General features: G+C 38.8%; 1 protein-coding gene across 5 annotated transcripts in view; it reads right to left on the bottom strand.

The window, feature by feature from the left end:
• Positions 1–20,858, bottom strand: part of PRUNE2 (prune homolog 2 with BCH domain) — a 292,485-nt gene that overhangs the window by 21,867 nt on the left and 249,760 nt on the right. For 4 of the 5 annotated variants that reach the window (XM_077148463.1, XM_077148462.1, XM_077148466.1 and 1 more), the window contains exons 12-15: positions 8,324–8,497; positions 2,701–2,803; positions 1,925–2,056; positions 579–665 (exon numbers count right to left, since the gene is read on the bottom strand). In XM_077148463.1, the coding sequence (XP_077004578.1) occupies positions 579–665; positions 1,925–2,056; positions 2,701–2,803; positions 8,324–8,497 (496 nt within the window). Of the gene's footprint in view, positions 1–578; positions 666–1,924; positions 2,057–2,700; positions 2,804–2,825; positions 5,663–8,323; positions 8,498–20,858 lie in introns of those variants that run through there. The other variant, XM_077148467.1, reaches the window with a different exon arrangement.

The following is a 20,858-nucleotide window of genomic DNA, read 5'->3' on the forward strand; positions in this document are numbered from 1 at the left end:
TAGGCCAAGCCCTCAATCTTGGGATTTGTTCATACAAAACTTATGCCTACAAAGGATAGGCTAAGCCTACTTAAAATTAGGCATAAGAGTCACCCCCAGAGAACCTCTTTTGTTGCTCAGATGTGGCCTATCTCTCTCACAACCAACACAGCAAGCAAACTCACTGCCCTCCCCCTCTCCATGTGGGACATGACTCCCAGGGGTGTAAACCTTCCTGGCAATGTGGGACAGAAAGTGAGAGGGGTAAGGTGTATGGTATGTGTGAGTTTTTCTTTTTCTTTTTCTTTCTATTTCTGGAGTGATGCAAATGTCCTAAGAAATGATCATGGTGATGAATATGCAACTATGTGATGATATTGTAAGTCATTATTTATACATCAAGTACGGAATGTTCATATATTAAGAATGTTCGTGTTTGTATGTTGTTATGTTTGTTAATAAAAAAAAAAGATGGAAGCAAAATCTATTTCTTCAACATTCCCTTAGTTTATGAATTCCTGTTTATAGGACACTGATTACATATTTAAAAAAAAAAACTACTAGTAGTACTTTTGCTTTTACTACAATAATAACTGTACCTTATAAAAGGCCGTGTCACTGCAAGGATTGTCCTGATGAACCAAGATGGATGAACAATGATGAATGACTTCAAATTCTTCCGTAACCTATTTTGGAAAAAGAAAAAAAAAATTCTTAACCCATTTTTTGCAGGAATTAAGACAGAAAATGTATCTCCAAATGAGAATAAATGTAATTTTAGGACATCCTAGGCTAGTTACCTTTATCTATAAGAAGGTTTAGACTGGCCATGATTAATTTAAAAAAAATGCTTCTGAGACATAATTAAAAACTTGTACAATTCAAACATAATTTTCCTATAGAATAAATGTAAAATAGGATGACTGTATTCTTAGAGTACATAAATCTGTAACCACCATGGCATATTTTTGTTTAATGATGCTTTTTATTTTTGTCAATATCATATTTATTATCTTGAAAAGAGCACATTCTAATAGCAACTTAGATAATTTATTTGATCTCACTGAGTCTTGGCATCTTCTTTTGTATAAAAGAATAACACTATATTATGGTGGTTATTTGGCTTTGAGTTATTGTTTTAACTTTGTTGATTTTCAGATATATTTTTATGCATTAGCAATGCTTTGTGAAGGTTTGGATCATAAAATAGATTTAATTAGCATAGCAGGGCACATGTGTTTATGCAAGGGGCCACATCTGAGGGGGAAGTCAGACACATCATAGACTTCATAAATTTATATGTGCATTATGATAGCTTTCCTGCAGACGACAAAGTGTTTTGTTCTAATAAAATCAGTAATTCTTCAAGAACAAAAATATCTTGAAGAAAGGGTACCTATTTTTTTTTTTTTTTTAACATGGACAGGCACCAGGAACGGAACCCAGGTCTCTGGCATGGCAGGCGAGAATTCTGCCACTGAGCCACGTCACACTGCCTGAAAGGGTACTGTTTTATAATTTACATAATGGCACTCTATGGGCTAATGGTTAACTTGAATTAATAGCAAATGTTAAAACAAGAGCATGGCGGTTGTCCAAATAAACAATAGTGCAAAGTCAAATGATCCCAGTAAAATCATGGGTATTTTGGTTTATCAGCTCATGTTGTACCTCCATGAGGCAATAAAACATGCACAGTTTAGAGCAGACTTGGTCTGCCAGGTTTGAGCTTACAACATTCCAAAAAATCTGAGAAGCATCTGCTTTATTTCAAATTTGGGGCATCAAGTGACACTTTTATTAATAGTTTTATAATTCTTTATTTCAACTATGCATAATTCAAATGTTCATAAAGTATGATTGCACCTTTGGTAAATTAAAAAGAAATTAGATGAGGGGTAGTTAAGGATAGCAAAATAGTCATTGAACAGTGGAGTCCACCTACCGTCTGTCAATCATCTGGTAGCATTTCTTCATCCAGCCCAGCCCTGGCATCCTCCGTCTGGGGGTCGCTCCATTCAAATATACAATCATATAGTCTTCAGCTACCATCAACTCCAAAGTACTTATTACATATCTAATCACAGGAAGGAAGGGGAGTGTTTTTAGTTCCCACATGAAATATTCCATTCTATTTACACCATAATTATATAACATTTAAATCACAGGTTGTCTGATATTTAAGAAATGGTGGTGCATGTTACCGCTTCACCTTGAGAAGAATGCAGTTATGTAAGGTCATTTCTCTGGGGATTAGTATTGTTCATTTATTTGAATGGGACACCTTTTAAAAACCGCAGGTTCATTAGTAAAATGTGTGGGTTAGAAACCTGGCTTTTAAAATTACCAACAACGTTATCAAGTACTAAGGGCAACTAAAGATTAAATAAGGGCAGATAAAAACATAGCCAGGTCATCATCAGTTGACTAAGAACTTGTTATCAGGGAACAAAAACACTTCGCCCAAAGGAAGTGTTACAAGATTTTAAAATGTAGGCCAAAAACGTGTTCATTTGGTTTTGAATCCATTCTATTGACAAAAGATCTCCTTTAAAGGTTTTAGTATCTTGAGCAGGGTCCCTTGGCAAAGATTTCATCACCTTTTTTTTCAAAGCCTTAGAATGTTCCACATCATCTACCTCCTTTAAGTAAAGGGGCTCTATCTGCCATTTCATGCCCACATAAATTAATTCAATGCACTTTGTCATAAGTTTCACTCACAGGAAAAGATTTTCCATGACATAGTGGTAATCCGCCCGACTGCTGTCTGGCAGAAAACAGGCGGCAAACACAATGATGGCATTTAGGCCGTCCCCATAGTATCCTGGGGGACAAACAAAAAGACATTTTAACCAACTGAAAGCTCTTAACAAGATAATATTTAACCTAGAGGATAAATCTGGGAGCCTTGGCAAGTGTGCACACGTGGGTATACCGGATCTATCTTAAAATGAATATGGTGTAGTTTTAACTAAATACTTCCATATGTATGTACATAGAATTATCCTTAGTAGTTAACATACATGTTAGAGAGAGTCTTAAATGTACACTGCGACTCTATTTTCCTAGACGCATACACACACTTATAATATGGAGCATTATACGTGTTGGATATAGTCATGAATGGAGTGTACACATATTCAACTTTTCAAAGGACAAGAGGGCAACTCATTTTGATGCCTGGGCTTTTAATTTATGGAATATTAATTTATATAATTAAAAATGCCAATCTACATATTATTGGTTTCCTTTAATGGATAAGAAAGAGGTTCTGTTTCATCTTCTTTAGCTCATTTTAGTTTTAGGCTCCAGTTAACTTGACGGGAAAAATAAGTCACTAAACTGCAATATAATTTTGACCCACACACTCCAGTGACCATATACTAGTAAGTAGATGAGTAAATCACTTTTATTTTGATTTCCAGGTCACTGGTGCACTTGCCTCTGGGGTCCTTGGACACAAAGGGCGGAGCAGGGATACATGGAAAGTTCTGGGCAGGCCCAATAACTAAGCACAGAGCTCAGAGTCTAGCCTCTTAAGGGGCAACTCAAGAGGGGCCTGACTAAAGTCTGTCTTCTTTTTTTTTTCCGAGGAAAACTTGACAACTACTTCCTACCACCATGGTGGGGAAGGGTACTATTAGCACATAGTGTTGAGAAAATGGGTGTGGGCCATTGACACTTGAAAGGGTTAAAGGAGAATGCAAACATATCCCAGGAGATTTTATCTACTTTTTTGAAAGCTCAAATAATGTTGGCTTTGCCCCATCTTTTAAGAAAACAAGCTCTGCCTTCCCAGATAAGCTCTGCTTTGAAATCCATGGCAAGTGTTGGTCAAAGTCCTACAGAGAGGTATATGGGATCTCATGTGACTACCATGCTTAAAAATGGAAGCAACTAAGTTTTAAACATCCCTTTTTAAACATTTGCAATTTCTGTCATATGGCACAGTTCTGGGCTTCACAATCATTAAGTAGAGTTTTCTTCAAAGCTTTGAGTAGCAGGACAGGACACACTACAAGGCCAGGACAGGACACACTACAAGGCCTTATTGCCTCCTCCCAGTGCTCAATCTGTTTCATTTTTTCAGAATTGTCTCTCTCCTGACGATTACACGTGGCAGTGAAACCCTGGTTGCATATAGGTTTGGATGAGTTTACCCTGGCTGCATACAGGTTTGGATGAGTTTAATTCTTGACAAGCAGTTTAATAAGATGATCTCAACAAAGATGGAGGGTATGACTTGACTGCAAAAGGATGGGGAAAGAGAGTGAAACCAACTAAAAATACAGCAAATTATGGGCTCTGTGTATTACTAATTGGAAATTGTTGTATACAGTGTTTATGCTACATACTTTAGATGTCACATATGTGAGCATACTCCTGATGTAACACCTGTTTGTAAAACAGCATTGTAATATGTAGGTATTTACCAGCTTCTATTTGGAATGCAATATGAAGGAAAATGGCAGGGAGAGATACCTTTTAATCAAAAAAAAAAAAAAAAATGCTTGTTCCACCAAACAATTTTATTTAAGAAGATTCCTATCTAAACAGAAATCCAAAAAGGATATGGCAGGATAGCTACATTAATCCTAATACCACAACGATATGAGACTCACACTCCATACAAGGAAAATGATGGGGCACAATAAAAGGGATGACAGACATAATGAATCCAATTTTAAAAAGAAACAAGAAAGCTTCCTTTACAAAACGTCTTTCTAAGTGTAGCTGTCTGGCTCTAGGGTACTTGGTTACTGTGACTACTTTTCTAGTTCTGGAGAATTCCTAGGAAATTAGAAAAATAAAAAGCGAGAAAGAATGGAAAGATGGGGGTCTGTAAACACTACTTCAGAAATCACCTTAAGAGGCGTGTCAATGCTGTCTGACCTCATAGCGTTCACTGTCTCGTACATTCCAGTTCATACAAATAAAAGGAATATTTAGGGTCCAAATTGCCACTTCCTGATCACTGTCTAGGTAAGGAATGTCCCTTTTCATACAATTTACAAAGGAAGATGGCTTTTGTATTTTGGGGTAGAGGCGCTGTAGGAAAGGAAGAAGGAGCAAAAGAGAGAGGGTGAGAACAAGAGAGGGAAAGAAAGGAAATATAAGAAAAAGATTTCCACATGAAAGCTTCCCTCCTCAATCAAGAGCTGGGGTCATTGTTGTCAGGTTTTGGCAATAGTAATGGCTGGTGAAGTGCAACGGTGAGAAATAATGGGACTGTTGTTTTTCCATCCCTCCCACATGCCTACAAGGGGATCAGTTAACCGCTCAATTTCTATTCCAAAGTATGCACCTTACTTGAGTGAAGTTGCTGGTAGCAATGGCATAATTCATTTGAAGGCTATTTTTGTCCTTTAAATTTACTTTATTACACTCTATTCTCAATAAGCATGAGATACATTCAAGGTGTGTGCTCTGATGTGCATGAATAGTCCTATCTGGGTCTTCCTGCGACCTCTGAAGCAAAAATGCAAACCTTACCTGAGGTGGAACACAGGGGCATGAAAGGGATGTGACACATGTTTGCTGGCCAGCACACAGAATGGAGTGAGAAGGAAAGATGTCACAGTCGCAACCAAAACATGCACACACACACACCAGCGAGCAACTCTTCTCATTCTTTCCAGGGTCATTTTTCCATCAATACTGTGGAGAAGATTACCTGAATCTCCTATAATGAAATAAGAGAAGTAAAAAAAAAAAAAAAAGAAAGAAAGAAAGAAAAAAGAGAAAGGAAACTCCTTGTTACAATTATTTGGCATGGTTGTCTTTGGTTATTTAAATGTGCTCTCTGTTCCAAATAAAAACTAAAGCCAGTCTTGGCCTCAAAGCGACCCCACACTATTGGCAGATCAAAGCCACCCACAGCTTTCTTTGCTTTTTCATCTAAGCAGATGGAAGGATATTGCTCATGGATTCAGAGGAGATGGACACTCACATGAGATCACCCACATTTGATGGATGACGCACCCGAGGCTCAGAGAGGCTCAGTGATGTACCCAAGGTTATGGATGGGCAAGTGGCAAAGAAGGGTCTTGAACCCTGATCTTACACACTTCCACACTGCAAATAGTACCTCAGGTAATATCTCATATCAAAGTGATGAGGATGAAGATTGAATTAGTTGGCTAAATCCTGCCCTTGGGCGCCAGTATTCCCAACTGGTGTGGGCACCAGGCAGGCCCTGGCTATTATTGGCAGACTTTGCTGCTCCCTTACACAACTTTTTAATGACCCCATCTTGCCTCTGTACTGCACAGAACCTGGGTCAGCTGGAACTCTCCTACTGGCCTGAATGGGGAAACTTCCTCATAGCGAACGCAAGGACCGAAACAAGCCCCGTGTGCACTACGGAGGGCTGCTTCTTAAATGCTCATCAGAAGCCAGGATGACAAATCCAATAGTTTGGTAACTAAGGGGTATTGCTTGGTTATCATTAAGGCCAAAGAGATCACTAAGACCCCTTGAAGAAGGGGTCAGCTTCAAACACAGAAGGCAAAGTTTTGGTAAGTTCAGAACTGTCTGGACCTACACTGCACACAAGCTGTTCAGGTAGTAGGAAAAGGCTGCATCTCGCTAATGATTAGGGTGGGGCAGCCAGAGGCAGGGTCATGGCAGCCAGTGCCTGGGGCAGGCCGGGGTGGGGGTTGGGGACAGGAGAGGAAAGGCAACCTTCTTTTTTCTCTTCAAAACAAATCCAGCAGTCACGTAGACAAAAAAACAAGCTCACGCTGCAGAAAGCAGAGAAGCGAATGCCAAGGGGGTAGGTGGCAGGGATGGAGAGCAGAGCAAACCAGGTTAGCTCTGAGGCCTGTGGTATATTTCCAACAAGACTGTGACAGGCAGAAAGCCACTGCTTCTAACCCTTATGTGCTGATAAAAATCACCTTCTCTTGATTTGGGCAATAGGCTGATGGGCTCATCATCCACCCAACCCACCTTATATCACTGTGGTTAAAAGGACAGGTAGTTAAGTCTACCTCAGGAATAAGACAGCAGAAAATGGCAGGCCTCCTCCTCACAAGAAGGGGTCTCTGCATTCAAGAACCAAGGGGTGAAAAGGCCTATAGGAATGATTCTTGGGTGACTTTGACTTACTCTGACAGGCTTTTCTACCCTTTTTTGAACTTTTTAGAATGAGCACGGGATAATTTTATAGTCAGCCTTTTGTTTTGTTTTGTTTTGTTTCAGAGCTATCTCCAAAGAAGCAAACTATCCAAAAATGCCTGATGGGTGGCACAAAGAAGGTATGGGCCTTCTGGGAAGATTTAAATAATGTTCAGGTTATAGTTTTCATAAAAACAATAAAAGGGTTGACTCTGGTTGGTTGTCTGTCCCTTTAAAATGGCTTCTCACTTTCAGCAAGCTTAGACCAACCCTCTTTCCAAAGGGTTTTGGGAAAGGCTGCCCCACAGCAGCTCCGAGTGGGCCATCATGTCAGGTCAAATAGTGAGGCAATAAAAAAGGAATGAAATGGCCAGGGCACCAATTGGCATTTCCCCTCATTGCCATGGTCCGGTTCCCTGGGGGGAATCCTGATACTCCTTTTGGCATAATAGCACGTGGTCTGGAAGGTGAAAAATCTGCTGGCAGAAGGAGGCTCCATTGAAATAACAAAATATTCTGCTCGCTAGAAAGCAAAAGTTACAAGTTTAATGCAGTGGCAAAAGGCCTATTTCCTCATCCTCAATAAGGAAGGGAGGATTTAGAGAACAATGATCGCTTTGTCAGCTTAAAGCTTTTCTCCAGAACAGCTGGGTGGTCAGGGTGGGGCTTCAGGATTGCAGGAAAGAAATGCATGCAGCAGAAAAGTCAAGAAGCTGTTTACGTTTTCCCAAGTCGAGCATATTAAATGTGTTGCTTGTGCATGTTTGACTTTTTGTGAATTCCAAATTAATCAAGGCTACACAGGCTCCTGGAAAAGGCTCTGGAAATACAAAGTAGAGCTTTCCTCTCTCCCTGGTCTCTCATCAAGCAGATGGAGACATTGACTGAGAAGGGCTCTTGTCAGGCATAGATTGAAAATACCTCATAGAAAAGCAAATTTCAGGTTGGGGGAAAATGGCCAGGCTGAATCGAAAACCGATTTTCTAGAGCTTCTGAAGAGGATTCAAAAGACTTTTGGAATTAGAAGCACCTCTAGCGTCAAAATCTTACTACAAGCCATGGTGTGGTTATTACTCTAGAAGCATTCAGTTACCTTTATTACCAACTGATATCAATTCCAGACAGATAATTACTAAACTGGATGACTGTGGCTTTCGGGAAATTGGCACAGAAGATGGGCTTCCCCCATTTCCCCATCTGCAGAGTCTGCAAACAGCCTGATTACCTCCATGAGAAATGACTCTCCTGTAGGGTTCGATGACCTTCATATCGATCCGCTGCTCTTGCTCCCCAATCACCACCGTCCGCCACAGCCGGTTGTCCTCCCGCTCCTCTTCTGCCGTATATTCTGGAATAGACTCTGACTCTTGGCCGGAATCTTTGGTGGCTGTAGGGTCCTCTGGAAATGAAGCACAGAGCAGGGCTGAAGGAGCAAGACTGCCACAAATTAAGGCAGTTCGACAACCAGATTGTAGCTACCTCCTGTGAGAGTCAGCCTCATGGAGCGTCCTGCTTTGTCCAGCCCTTATAAGGCTTCACACCATCCTGACCACATAAAGGACACCCAGTGAAGTCTGATTTATTGACTGATTGATCAATTGAACCCATAGCTAAGGCCAAGCTGAAGGTGGGGATGGCACCCTGTCTTGTGCTCTCTGTAGTTCAATGGCGTTTAAGACGATCCTAACACATCCTTAATCATGCAGGATTAAGACTGCAGGTATTTCTGATGGGGTGAAGGGCTATTTAACTGGACTAGATATTCTTGGTTTTCATGGGCCACATCTCTTGGCTTTCCTGAGTGTTCAGAGTCTTTTGGGAGTCCTTGGTTTGATGTCTTAGGCTACTACCAGCCTAGATCCCTACTCTAAGATTCCTACAACAGAACTGGGCCCCCTTCCCTTCCAGATATGCAGCAGGACATACATCTGATATTACTTCCTATGTATTCTATCTCAAAAAGTGCTTCAGAAAAGTTTTGCAGTATGTGAGAAACAAACAACTTTGTAGGCCAGAAATGCTCAAAAAATACAACAGAAAGATTCTGCAGTAAGTGAAAAACAAACAACTTTGTAGACTGGAAATATACACAGCTCCTAAGTTTGGGGATGCAAAAGGCATTAAAAAAGCCCACCGAGAATCCTTTGAGGAAAAATGTACTCCTCACTCTTACACTTCTGAAAAAAAGCACCCATTTTGGACTCATTAGCAACTTCTGGGTCAAGATGGTGGCTTAACAACGTGCGCGTTTTAGTTCGTCCTCCAGAACAACTACTAAATAACCAGAAACAGTACAGAACAGCTCCTGGGGCCACGTCAGTGACCAGACACACAGTGTACCCCAGTCTGGACCAGCTGGACCGGCTGCGAGCACCCCCCCCGAACCATGAGTTCCCAAAGCTGTGGCAGCCAGTCCCCCTCCCCCACAGGCCGCTTCCCAGAGGGAAAAGGAAAGGACTTGACTAGCAGCAGGGACTGGGCACAATCAAACGCCAATTGTGGAACTAATTAACAAATTCTGACTACTAAAAATAGGCCCCCAGCTTAGGTGAACCTGATCAAAGCAGAGGTTGCTCATTTTTGCCCCGGCACCAAGGGGGCAGGACTGACAGAAAAAAAGGCGAAAAAAAAGAAAAAGGAAACAGAGGTTTTTGGGGCTGTGTATCTACAAAAGCTTGACTGCCCCTGGATACAGCGGCAGGACTTTTCAGGCTGCAACTGCCCCAGGCATAGGCAGAAGTGAGCTCTTTTGGGGGCTTGTCTGGAGATTGTGCCTTCCCCAGGGGAGGGGTGAAGCCCAACTCAGGTGGAATCCCTCCATCAAGGAATTCAGACACCAGGGCTTGGTAATTTGAAGCCATTAAAACCAGCCTACAACCTCTCCTCTGTCTCCACCACGTCCCCAGCAGGGATAGTCTGCCAAAGTTAAAGGTACCGCATCATCTTACACTGGTGGGACCTGCAGTCAGACCAGCGCCACACACAGGGCAGGATAAGAAAAACAGAGTCCAGAGACTTCACAGGAAAGTCTTTCAACCTGCTGGGTCTCACCCTCAGGGAAAACCGACGCAGGTGACTCTTTCCTCCTGATAGGAGGCCAGTTTGGTCTGGGAAAATCTGGCTGGGGTCTATAATATCTAAGTAGACCCTCCTAAGTGTGTGTGTGGGGGAAAGGCACCACACAAGCAGGGCAAGAAACAACAAAACAAGAACTGAAAAATTCTCCTCTGTTAAACAAAACTTAAGCTAAAGGTCCAGATAAAACTGAATGGAATGTCAAGGAACAGATAGACAACAAATTCATCTAGCAAGAAAACCCTAGATAAAAGAAGTGAAAGCAATCTCCAGAATAAACTAATTAAGGTAATTTTTTTAAATGCCTACACGCCAGCAAAAAATAACAAATCACACTAGGAAAACTGAAGATATGGCCCAGTCAAAGGAACAAACCAACAATTCAAATGACATACAGGAGCTAAAACAATTAATTCAGAATGTACGAACAGACATGGAAAACCTCATCAAAAGCAAGGAAAGAACAAAAACAAGAAACTGAAAGTCTGAAAAAACAAATCACAGAACTTATGGGAATGAAAGACACAGTAGAAGAGATGAAAAAAACAATGGAAACCTACAATGGTAGATTTTGAGAGACAGAACATAGGATTTCAAAACTGGAGGACGGAACATCTGAAATCCAACAAGAAACAGAAACTATAGGGAAAAAAATGGAAAAATATGAGCAGGGACTCAGGGACTTGAAAGACAATATGAAGCACATGAATATACGTGTTGTGGGTGTCCCAGAAGGAGAAGAGAAGGGAAAAGAAGGAAAAAAACTAATGGAGGAATTATCACTGAAAATTTCCCAACTCTTATGAAAGACTTAAAATTACAGATCCAAGAAGTGCAGCATACCCCAAAAAGAATAGATCCAAATAGACATACTCCAAGACATTTAATAATCAGAATGTCAGAGGTCAAAGAGAAAGAGAGGATCTTGAAAGCAGAAAGAGAAAAGCAATCCATCACATACAAGGGAAGCCAATAAGACTATGCTCAGATCTCTCAGCAGAAACCATGGAGGCAAGAAGACAGTGGGATAATATATTTAAATTATTAAAAGCGAAAAACTGCCAACCAAGAATTCTATATCCAGCAAAACTGTCCTTCAAAAATGAGGGAGAAATTAAAACATTTTCAGACAAAAAATCACTGAGAGAATTTGTGACCAAGAGACCAGCTCTGCAAGAAATACTAAAGGGAACACTAGAGACAGATACGAAAAGACAGAAGAGAGAGGTGTGGAGAAGAGTGTAGAAAGGAAGACTATGAGTAAAGGTAAAAAGAAGGAAAATTAGATATGACATATAAAATCCAGAAGGCAAATAGTAGAAGAAAGTACTACCATGCAGTAATAACACTGAATGTTAATGGATTAAACTCTCCAATCAAAAGACATAGTCTGGCAGAATGGATTAAAAAACAGGACCCATCTATATGCTGTCTCTACTCAAAGGACATGAGGCCAAGAACACAAATGGACATTTACACACCAATGTTTATAGCAGCATTATTAACAATTACCAAGAGATGGAAACAGCCAAAATGTCCATCAACAGACAGTTGACTAAACAATCTGTGACATTTACATAAGATAGAATATTATGCAGCTGTAAGACAGAATAAAGTTATGAAGTGTGTAACAATATGAATGGACCTTAAGGACATTATGCTGAGTGTGATTAGCTAGAAACAAAAGGACAAATACTGTATGGTCTCACTGATATGAACTGACATTAGTGAATAAACTTGGAATATTTCCTTGGTAACAGAGACCATCAGGAGACAGAAATAGGGTGAGATATTGGGTAATTGGAGCTGAAGGGATACAGATTGTGCAACAGGATTGAAGATAAAAACTCAGAAATGGACAGCACAATCCTACCTAACTGTAATGTAATTATGTTAACACACTGAATGAAGCTGCATGTGAGAATGATAGAAGGAGGAGGGCTGGGGACATAAATGAAATCAGAAAGAAAGATAGATGGTAAAGATCGAGATGGTATAATCTAGGAATGCTTAGAGTGTATAATAATAGTGAAATGTACAATGTACAAATTTTAAAAATGTTTTTGCATGAGGAAGAACAAAGGAATGTCATTATTGCAGGGTGCTGAAAATAGATGATAATTAATACTTTAAAATGTCACCTTATGTGTGAGACTAAAGCAAAAAATATTTATTTGTTACAAAATTTATATTTTGACTAGAGCATTTCCTAATATAACTCATGTAGATAGTTTGATTGAATGTCATAAGTACTTGGAATCTCAGGTAGGACATGAGATTTTGTTGGTTTGTCCAGAGTGATGCCCCAAGAATCCCAGAGTGATTTGATCAGTGACTGGAAAAGTATTTGCAAGCCCCCTTCGGGGAATGCTGAGAGCGGGGAGAAATTCAACTTCCCCAAGTTGAATTCTTGATATTCTCACAAGCAGTGTGGACAACCAAAGCTATAGGCTGAGCCCCCAGTCTTGGGGTTTGTTCATATGAAACTTAACCCCACAAAGGATAGGTCAAGTCTACTTAAAATTTAGGCCTAAGAGTCAACCCCAAGAGAGCCTCTTTTGTTGCTCAGATGTGGCCTCTCTCTCCAGCCAACACAACGAGCAGTCTCACCACCCTCCCCCTCTCTGCGTGGGACATGACTCCCAGGGATGTGGACCTTCCTGGCAACGTGGGACAGAGATCCTGGAATGAGCTGAGACTCAGCATCAACAGACTGAGAAAAACCCTAGAATGAGCTGAGAATTAACATCAAGAGATTGAGAGAACCTTCTCGACCAAAGGGGAAAGAGTGAAATGAGACTAAGTGTCAATGGCTGAGAGATTCCAAACAGAGTTGAGAGGTTATCCTGGAGGTTATTCTTATGTATTAAGTAGATATCACCTTGTTGTTCAAGATGTAGTGGAGAGGCTGGAGGGAACTGCCTGAAAATGTAGTGCTGTGTTCCAGTAGCCATGTTTCTTGATGATGATTGAAAAATGATATAGCTTTCACAATGAGACTCTGTGAATGTGAAAACCTTGTGTCTGATGCTCCTTTTAGCTACTATATCAACAGAAGAGTAGAACATATGGAATAAAAGTAAATAATAGGGGGAACAAATGTTAAAATAAATTTAGTTTGAAATGCTAGTGGTAAATGAAAGCGAGGGTAAGGGGTATGGTATGTATAATCTTTTTTTTTTCTCTGTTATCATTTTATTTCTTTTTCTGTTATCTTTTATTTCTTTTTCTAAAGTGATGCAAATATTCTAAGAAATGATGAATATGCAACTATGTGACGATATTAAGAATTACTGATTGTATATGTAGAATGGAATGATATCTTAATGTTTTGTTAACTTTTTTTAATTAATAAAAAAAGTTAAAAAAAAGCACCCATTTTGAGTTTTAAAAGAGTAAGCAGCAATTGTTTCTATTTTTACTCCATGTATGACTACAGCTTAAAATGGAAATCTTTGTAAGTAAAAGTGATTTGAAGGAAATGATTATTTATAACCTTCACAGTAATCCTGTGTATTAACATTCTTATTTTTCCATTCATGGAAAGCACTTTTTAATTTACACTGTACTGTACTGGTATTCCTCTTTTGCCCTTTTGATAATAATAATGGCAATTATTTATTAAATATCAACCATGTATCAGGTACAGGGATAGTACTGTCAGCAGTATAATGGACACATACACATGCGAAATCTGACTCCAAAGTACTTTGCCTCAGATCGCAGAGGTAATAAGCAAATATAGTAAAAACCCTTCCTTTTCCACTCTTCTAAACTAAGTTATCATATGGTACCTAAAATGTGTGATTGCCTCACTCTCATTTATTTTATTACAGGGACTTTGGGCTAAGAAATTGTGCCTAAATCATTTTTAATATACACTTCCGCCCACCCACTCCACACTAAGCTTGGAAATCTGCACAGAGCAGGCAAACAATAACAATTGGGAAGATGAGCAAGTAAAAAAGTTTGGGCAGGCTACTGAAAATAGAGGTAAAACTATAAGGAAACCACAACAAAGTCAATATGTTACAGAAGATCCTGCAATTATACATGCAATAGTGTCTAATTGCCTATGACTTAGAAAAGCAAAATGCAAAAAGGCAAAATCCCCTTTTTTTGTCAACACGGACAGGCAACACCATGCATGCAGACTTGCCTCACTCTGGCATTCACCACTTTCCCACCAGCTCTCCACACCCAACTCAGGACAGAAAGAAGCAACCTTTGGCTTCAGATCAAGTTCTGCCTCACTTGTGCAAATCCATCCATCTGCATTAGACTCCCTGCCATGAATCCCTTCCTGCTTCTCCCTTTCTACTTGGGTTAGGGCCCTTTCAAGCTAATCTTAGCTTCTTTCCTGGGACCTTGTTTTCCATCTGGTCTCTTCTCCCTTGGAACTCTAGGCTCTAAGGTGGGTTTGTCTTCTGAGTCTTCTGTAGACACATGCCCTTCCTTGCACTCAACTGACCATCCACCATCCCGTCTGGAGGGAACCACCTCATCAGGTTTGTACTTTCTGGCCTGCTCTAGCATGACCCCAGTGATCTGTATGGGTTAGGGGTGAGGGTTGTTTGGTTGTATTTTCTGTATGCTTTTATTGAGGCTGCCTGGTTTGAAAAAAAAATGGGTACCAGGTTCTTTTATCTGGTTATAAAAGTAAAACATCCTAATGAAAGTGCAAGAATATGGAAATTCTTAATGAAATCAGCAAAGACCCCCCACACACTACTTTCACTCATTGCTGCTTGACATACATTCTTCTTCCCACACACAGAGGTACACACATTTTTCTTCAAAAAGTATAATTATTCCATATATTCTCCCCATTCTATACAGACTGTTCTACAACTTGCTTCGAAAAATACAGCATAGGTTTATGTCCCTATAAATAGAAATCTTGCTCATTCTAAAAAGTTGCCCTAGAAGAGTCCATTTTACTAATGTCTTTTAATTTATCAGTCCCATACTGATGTAAATTTAATTTTATTCCATTTTGTTGCTGATGCTATTCCTTATAATCAAGTTGCTTCACTACATATCTTTGCATAGGTTTCTCACCTCCTTTGTGCACATATTGCTACAGGATAAATTTCTAGCAATGGAATGCTGGATCAGTGGGAATAAGCATTTAATGTTTATGGACATTTTCTGCCCTTGAATATGTCACACCAAGATGTATGAGGGTGCCTGTTTCTTCACACTGTCAAAACACTGGAGATTATCAGGGCTTTTAACTTCTGACAAGTTAAGATGAAATTCAGCTTGCCATTTTAAATGGAATTTCTTTGGTTAAAAATGAAAATGAGAATTTCAAAACATTTGCTGGCTATTTATATTTCTCTTACTGAAAGGGCAGTATCTGTCCAATCCTTTGCACATTGTGGAACTTATTTATTTGTTGGCTTTTTATGTATGGAACTTTTGTCATGTGTTACAACTATTTTTCTGCCTTGAGCTTAACTTCTATAATTTTTTTTGGCTAATTTTTCTTTATGCTTTTGGATTATGGTACCAGAGCAAGAAAGGACACTTATGGTACCAGAGCAAGAAAGGACACTCTTACCTTAAAATTATATATGTACATATACACATAAATATTTTCCTACTCTTTTTAAAAAAACAACAGGATGTCACTCATTTTGGTGTAAGTTTCAGGCTAAGCGTTTTTATGAGGTTATTCCTAATGTTTCAGAGAGTTGGAACTGAAAAGTTGTTGGGGTTCCTTCTCATTCTCTACCTCTTTTGATTGAAGCAAATGGGGGTGTTCTAGTTTGCAAGCTGCCGGAATGTAACACACCAAGACGGATTGGCTTTTAATAAAAGGGGATTTATTTCGTTAGTTCTTCAGAGGAAAGGCAGCTAACTTTCAACTGAGGTTCTTTCTTAAGTAGGAAGGCACAGGGTGATCTCTGCTGGCCTTCTCTCCAGGCCTCTGATTTCCAACAACTTTCCCCGAGGTGATTTCTTCTGCATTTCCAAAGGCCTCAGCTGTACCACCAGCTGAGATGAGGTATGCTGAGCTGCTTGGCCTGTGCTATGTTGCGCTCTCTCATTTAAGCATCCAGCCAATTAAATCAAACATCATTCATTGCAGCAGGCACACCTCCTAGCCGACTACAGATATAATCATCGACAGATGAGCTTCACATGCCATTGGCTCATGTCCACAGCAATAGATCTAGGCACCTTCACCTGACCAAGTTGACAACTGACTCTAACTACTACAGGGGGAAAAAAAGGTTTTGTAAGAGCTGGTGGTACAGTAAGATCTCTTACTGTTAAAATTTATAGAAGTTAATACAAACTAATAAGAGGTCTAGCTTTATTTATTCCCTTAAATTAGCACTACCCTCCTGATTTAATAATTCTACTGTAACCAGACATTGCTCTTCCTTCTCTCAGCCATCATTTTCCTATTATTTTCAAAATTTTCAGATCTCATTTAACTCTATCTTCAGGTCCTCCAAATTTAATTTTTGATCCCATGCCCTCTTCACTAAAGGAATGCTGGATTCTCTTTGTCTTCTTTTCTCAATGACAAGGTTTTCTCCCTGGCAACTGTTGTAGTCAATTAAGCCCTGGGCATACAGGGAGAAGCAAACTTGAAGATTTCTTCTTGCCTTTTGTGAGATGACTTAGCATGCAAGCTCAGGAATGTCCTGTGCTACACATATCACAACGAGGGGATTCTACTGTTAATGTTAAGGATTAACTAGCTGTGGCCTTCCAAAAGAGACACATATTTGTGAAGATGGGTCCTGGCTTTCTATATCATAACCTTTCACTTGTCGTGTGCATACCCTTAGAAGACATTATGTTGAAAGTTTTTCTTGTTATAGAAAGGGCATTTTATATAGTTAAGGAGTCTTTAAAATTCTTTTGGTGACAAAAAGCAGATAGGCGGTTAATTTGAGAATAAAATCTCAGCATATAAAAATACAAAAGCAAATCACACACACACACACAAAAGTCGATGATCCTTTTAGGCAACAGCCTTAGGCTGTAAGGTTGCCTGAGGGTAAAACAAAATAATCTTAACACTTGATTAGTTTATACACAGAGTTTAAACATGGAATCGGTTTTATAATCTGGCTTCCTGCAGGCTGTGAAAATAATGGAAGACTGTAGATAGGGAAGTTAAGTTGTAAGTGACTCCCAATTATCTAGAAATTATATTAGGATGCCTTATTCACAATAGAAAACTGTCATAATAAGTTATTTTTAGAAAAGATAGCTTAAATAAGGTCACTAAATATCACTTGAGAGCCTATGAAGGAAAAGTAAGAGAACATGCGAGTATTTACAATTCTTCTTATAACATTCTTATCAGAAATAGGTAAAAAGTCTTTATCATTTTTCCATTTCCCTTATGATATGCCTTTGCTGAGATCTGAATTATGATAAAAACAACTTTGCAGTTAGTTTGGAAAACAGAAATAGATCATCATATTTTCTGACCATTGGATATTTTTAGTTTTCTGGGGATTAATATTATAAAGCATTAAAACAAAATCAGGTCTCCCTTAATGTGTAAAATTGACCTCCTAAGTCCTTCAGTACCTACCTATTTCTAATATCTTTGGCATTTTGTAAATATCAAGGGAAATCAAGCTTTAATTTTACCAGTTCCTTAAAATATCATTCTCAACTGTTTGGACACAACTCTAAACTGCTTAGAAAGAAAACTAAGAAAAAAGAAAACTTAGAAAGAAAACTGCTTAGAAGCCAAGACCAATTTAACATTTTTTGATGCTGAGATTCAAACTTTTTCCATAAGTAAAATTTCATTTTGGGCAAAATTGTGGCCAAGGTGTTTGGTAATAAGTTAGTGAATAAAATAGGCAAATGGTGAGAAAGTCCTTCAGGCACCTAGTAAAGCAAGCATCCTCCAATCATGAAAATGGCTAGATAAAAGAAAATGTCATGGTGAAGGTGGGCTGTCAGGTTCAGATTCAAGTATATTAGCCTATTTTAATAAGTTTATTCCTAGTAAAGCAGCCTGGACCAAGTGTCAAGGGCACTGACTCTGGGTTTGAATGCTGAGTCATTTACTAACTGCGTGACCGTAAATAAATCACTTAACCTCTCGGTAGTATCATCCAGAAAATGGGATAAACATCACATGCATCTCACAGAGTTGATAGGAAGATTAAATTAATTGATATTTATAAAGCACTTAGGATAGAGCCTGCTACATGGAATGAAAACATTATGATGTGTTCATTAAATAAAATAAATAACTGACCAAATACTTTTGAACTGTACCTTAAACACTCCAATTTTGTTTCAAATGTATATGCCTACTTTCAAACTACTTATGTAAGAAACCCCCAAAATATGCAGTTTTCAAGCACTGATTCCACACTTCAGAACTAAAATGTATTTATATCCCATGACTCTTACACAGTTATCTATATCTACATGCTTACGAAATATAGACATTCAGATGTACTTTATTTCCAACATTTAATTTTTGTTTGTTTAAAACAGGGTCCGAACATACATTTTTCACTTGAAAAATCAATAAAAATTCAACGTACATGAAAAGTCTGTCATTTGAGTTTTAAGACCTAAAAGTAGGGCTGCAGTTGTTAAACTGGTTCTTTCAATGTAACTGTGTCAACTAAATAAAAAGGACTGTGTCAGCAAACAACAGCTTTAATTACCAGTTTGCTCAGCCACCACGACTTTGCTTGGCGGTTTTACTATATATAAAAATAAAAGGTTCAAACGTGGTGTGATACAGCTCTCCAAGGCAACAGAGGCATAGCAAGATCAGGCCACAGTTGGCTTCTGAGGGATTTTAAGTCAAGGCATGACTCCTACATATGACAATATATTAGCAGGAAAAAATATGGGACACTGGAGTGGTTGGAGCAGCTGGAGCAGCTGGAGCAACTAGTAGTGGTGGAGCAGCTGAGGAAGGCTCCCTTGGTTGTCTGAAAAGGATATGAATTTAGACCTTCTATCCCCAATTTGGACATTTCAACCCACAAGGCCAAATACCCAAATAACTGGAGAAACTCATGAGCATGATAAAAGTGCAGTACAAAATCTCTACTTAAACCTAATAAAATGTGGAACAAGTAATTTAACCACTTCCATTTTTTTAAACTTGAAATAAAATGAAGCAATACGATAAAGGTAGGGTCTAAATTTGTGCTGGTCATGTTACAGTCCTAGTGGCTCAATAACCATTGATAGTATTAATGAACTGATTTGATGAATTCCCTAATTATTTTCTCCTGTGAGTGAAATCGCTGGAATTAGCATGGCTCTAAAAGTCAGGGCATCATTTAATTATGGCATTACATCTTTTTAAGGCTAGAAGAGTTTTTACAATGAATAAAAGCAATAGCAGTGTCTGCAATTCTCGTTCAAATATTTTAACTTCAGAGAATGCCACCCTAGCTAGCAGTGAAACAGAAACTACACGATGCCTTTTTTTTTTTTTTTAACATGGGCAGGCTCCAGGAATCGAACCCGGGTCTCTGGCATGGCAGGTGAGAATTCTGCCACTGAGCCACCGTTGCCCACCCAAAAAGCACTTTGACTGATGCCATTTTTAAAGCACATGCTTTATATTTACACATGCTTCTCTTGTTTATTAGAGGAGTTATAGGTTACAGAGAAATCATGTTGAAAATAGAGTTCCCATATACTTCCCCTATTATTAATATTTTGTATTAGCATGGTACCTTTGATATAGTTGATGAGAGAACATTATTATAATTGTACTATTGACTACAGTCCATAGTTTATATTAGGATTCACTGTTTTTAATTTTTAGACTAGTAACATATACATCACCACCTAAAATTTCCCCTTTTTAACCACATTCAGATATATACTTCAGTGGTTTTTATTACATTGACAATGTTCATAACACACTTCTTTTTTTTTAATTAATTAAAAAAATTTTTTTTAAATACCAAAAAACACCAAACGCAAACATTCGTAACTTTTGATCATTCCGTTCTACATATATAATCAGTAATTCACAATATCATCACATAGTTGCATATTCATCATCATGATCATTTCTTGGAACATTTGCTTCTATTCAGAAAAAGAAATGAAAAGAAAACAGAAAACAATTCATACGTACCATTACCCCCCACCCCTCCCCCTGAACGATCACCAGCATTTCACTCTAAATTTATTTTAACATTTTTTCCCCCTGTTATTCATCTTTATTCCATATTTTTACTCATCTGCATAACACGCTGCTTAATAAAATTTCATTGAGCCAGAGAAAGAACGAAAGTGAGGTCAATATCCATATCAGAAGGATCTGGCAACTAAAAATGTTCTTTTTATTTCTTCACTTCCCCACCTGTGTCTCCTTCTGTCTTTCTTTATTGCAGAAGTAGCAGCCACCACAATAAAGTTTCTACCCTTATATAGCACACATTTCAGTGGAAAGAGAAAGGGAAAAAAAAAAAAACAAGCAAAAAACCAGAAAACAATCCAGTAATATGACTTCAGTTAGTGATATATGGAAAATAACCTGAATTCTGGGATAGAGAGTGACTGAGTGGAGAGGGTTAGGTTGGTGAGGAGCACCTTTGATTACAGAGGTCAAGGAAGTCTCTTTGAGGAAATGTCATCTAATTAAAGTCTGAATAAGGAGGTGGAAACAGCCATGCAAGGATCTGGGGGAAAGAACATTCCAAACAATG

This window comes from Tamandua tetradactyla, chromosome 2 (assembly GCF_023851605.1).
Source record: "Tamandua tetradactyla isolate mTamTet1 chromosome 2, mTamTet1.pri, whole genome shotgun sequence".
In the NCBI taxonomy this organism is placed as follows: domain Eukaryota; kingdom Metazoa; phylum Chordata; class Mammalia; order Pilosa; family Myrmecophagidae; genus Tamandua; species Tamandua tetradactyla.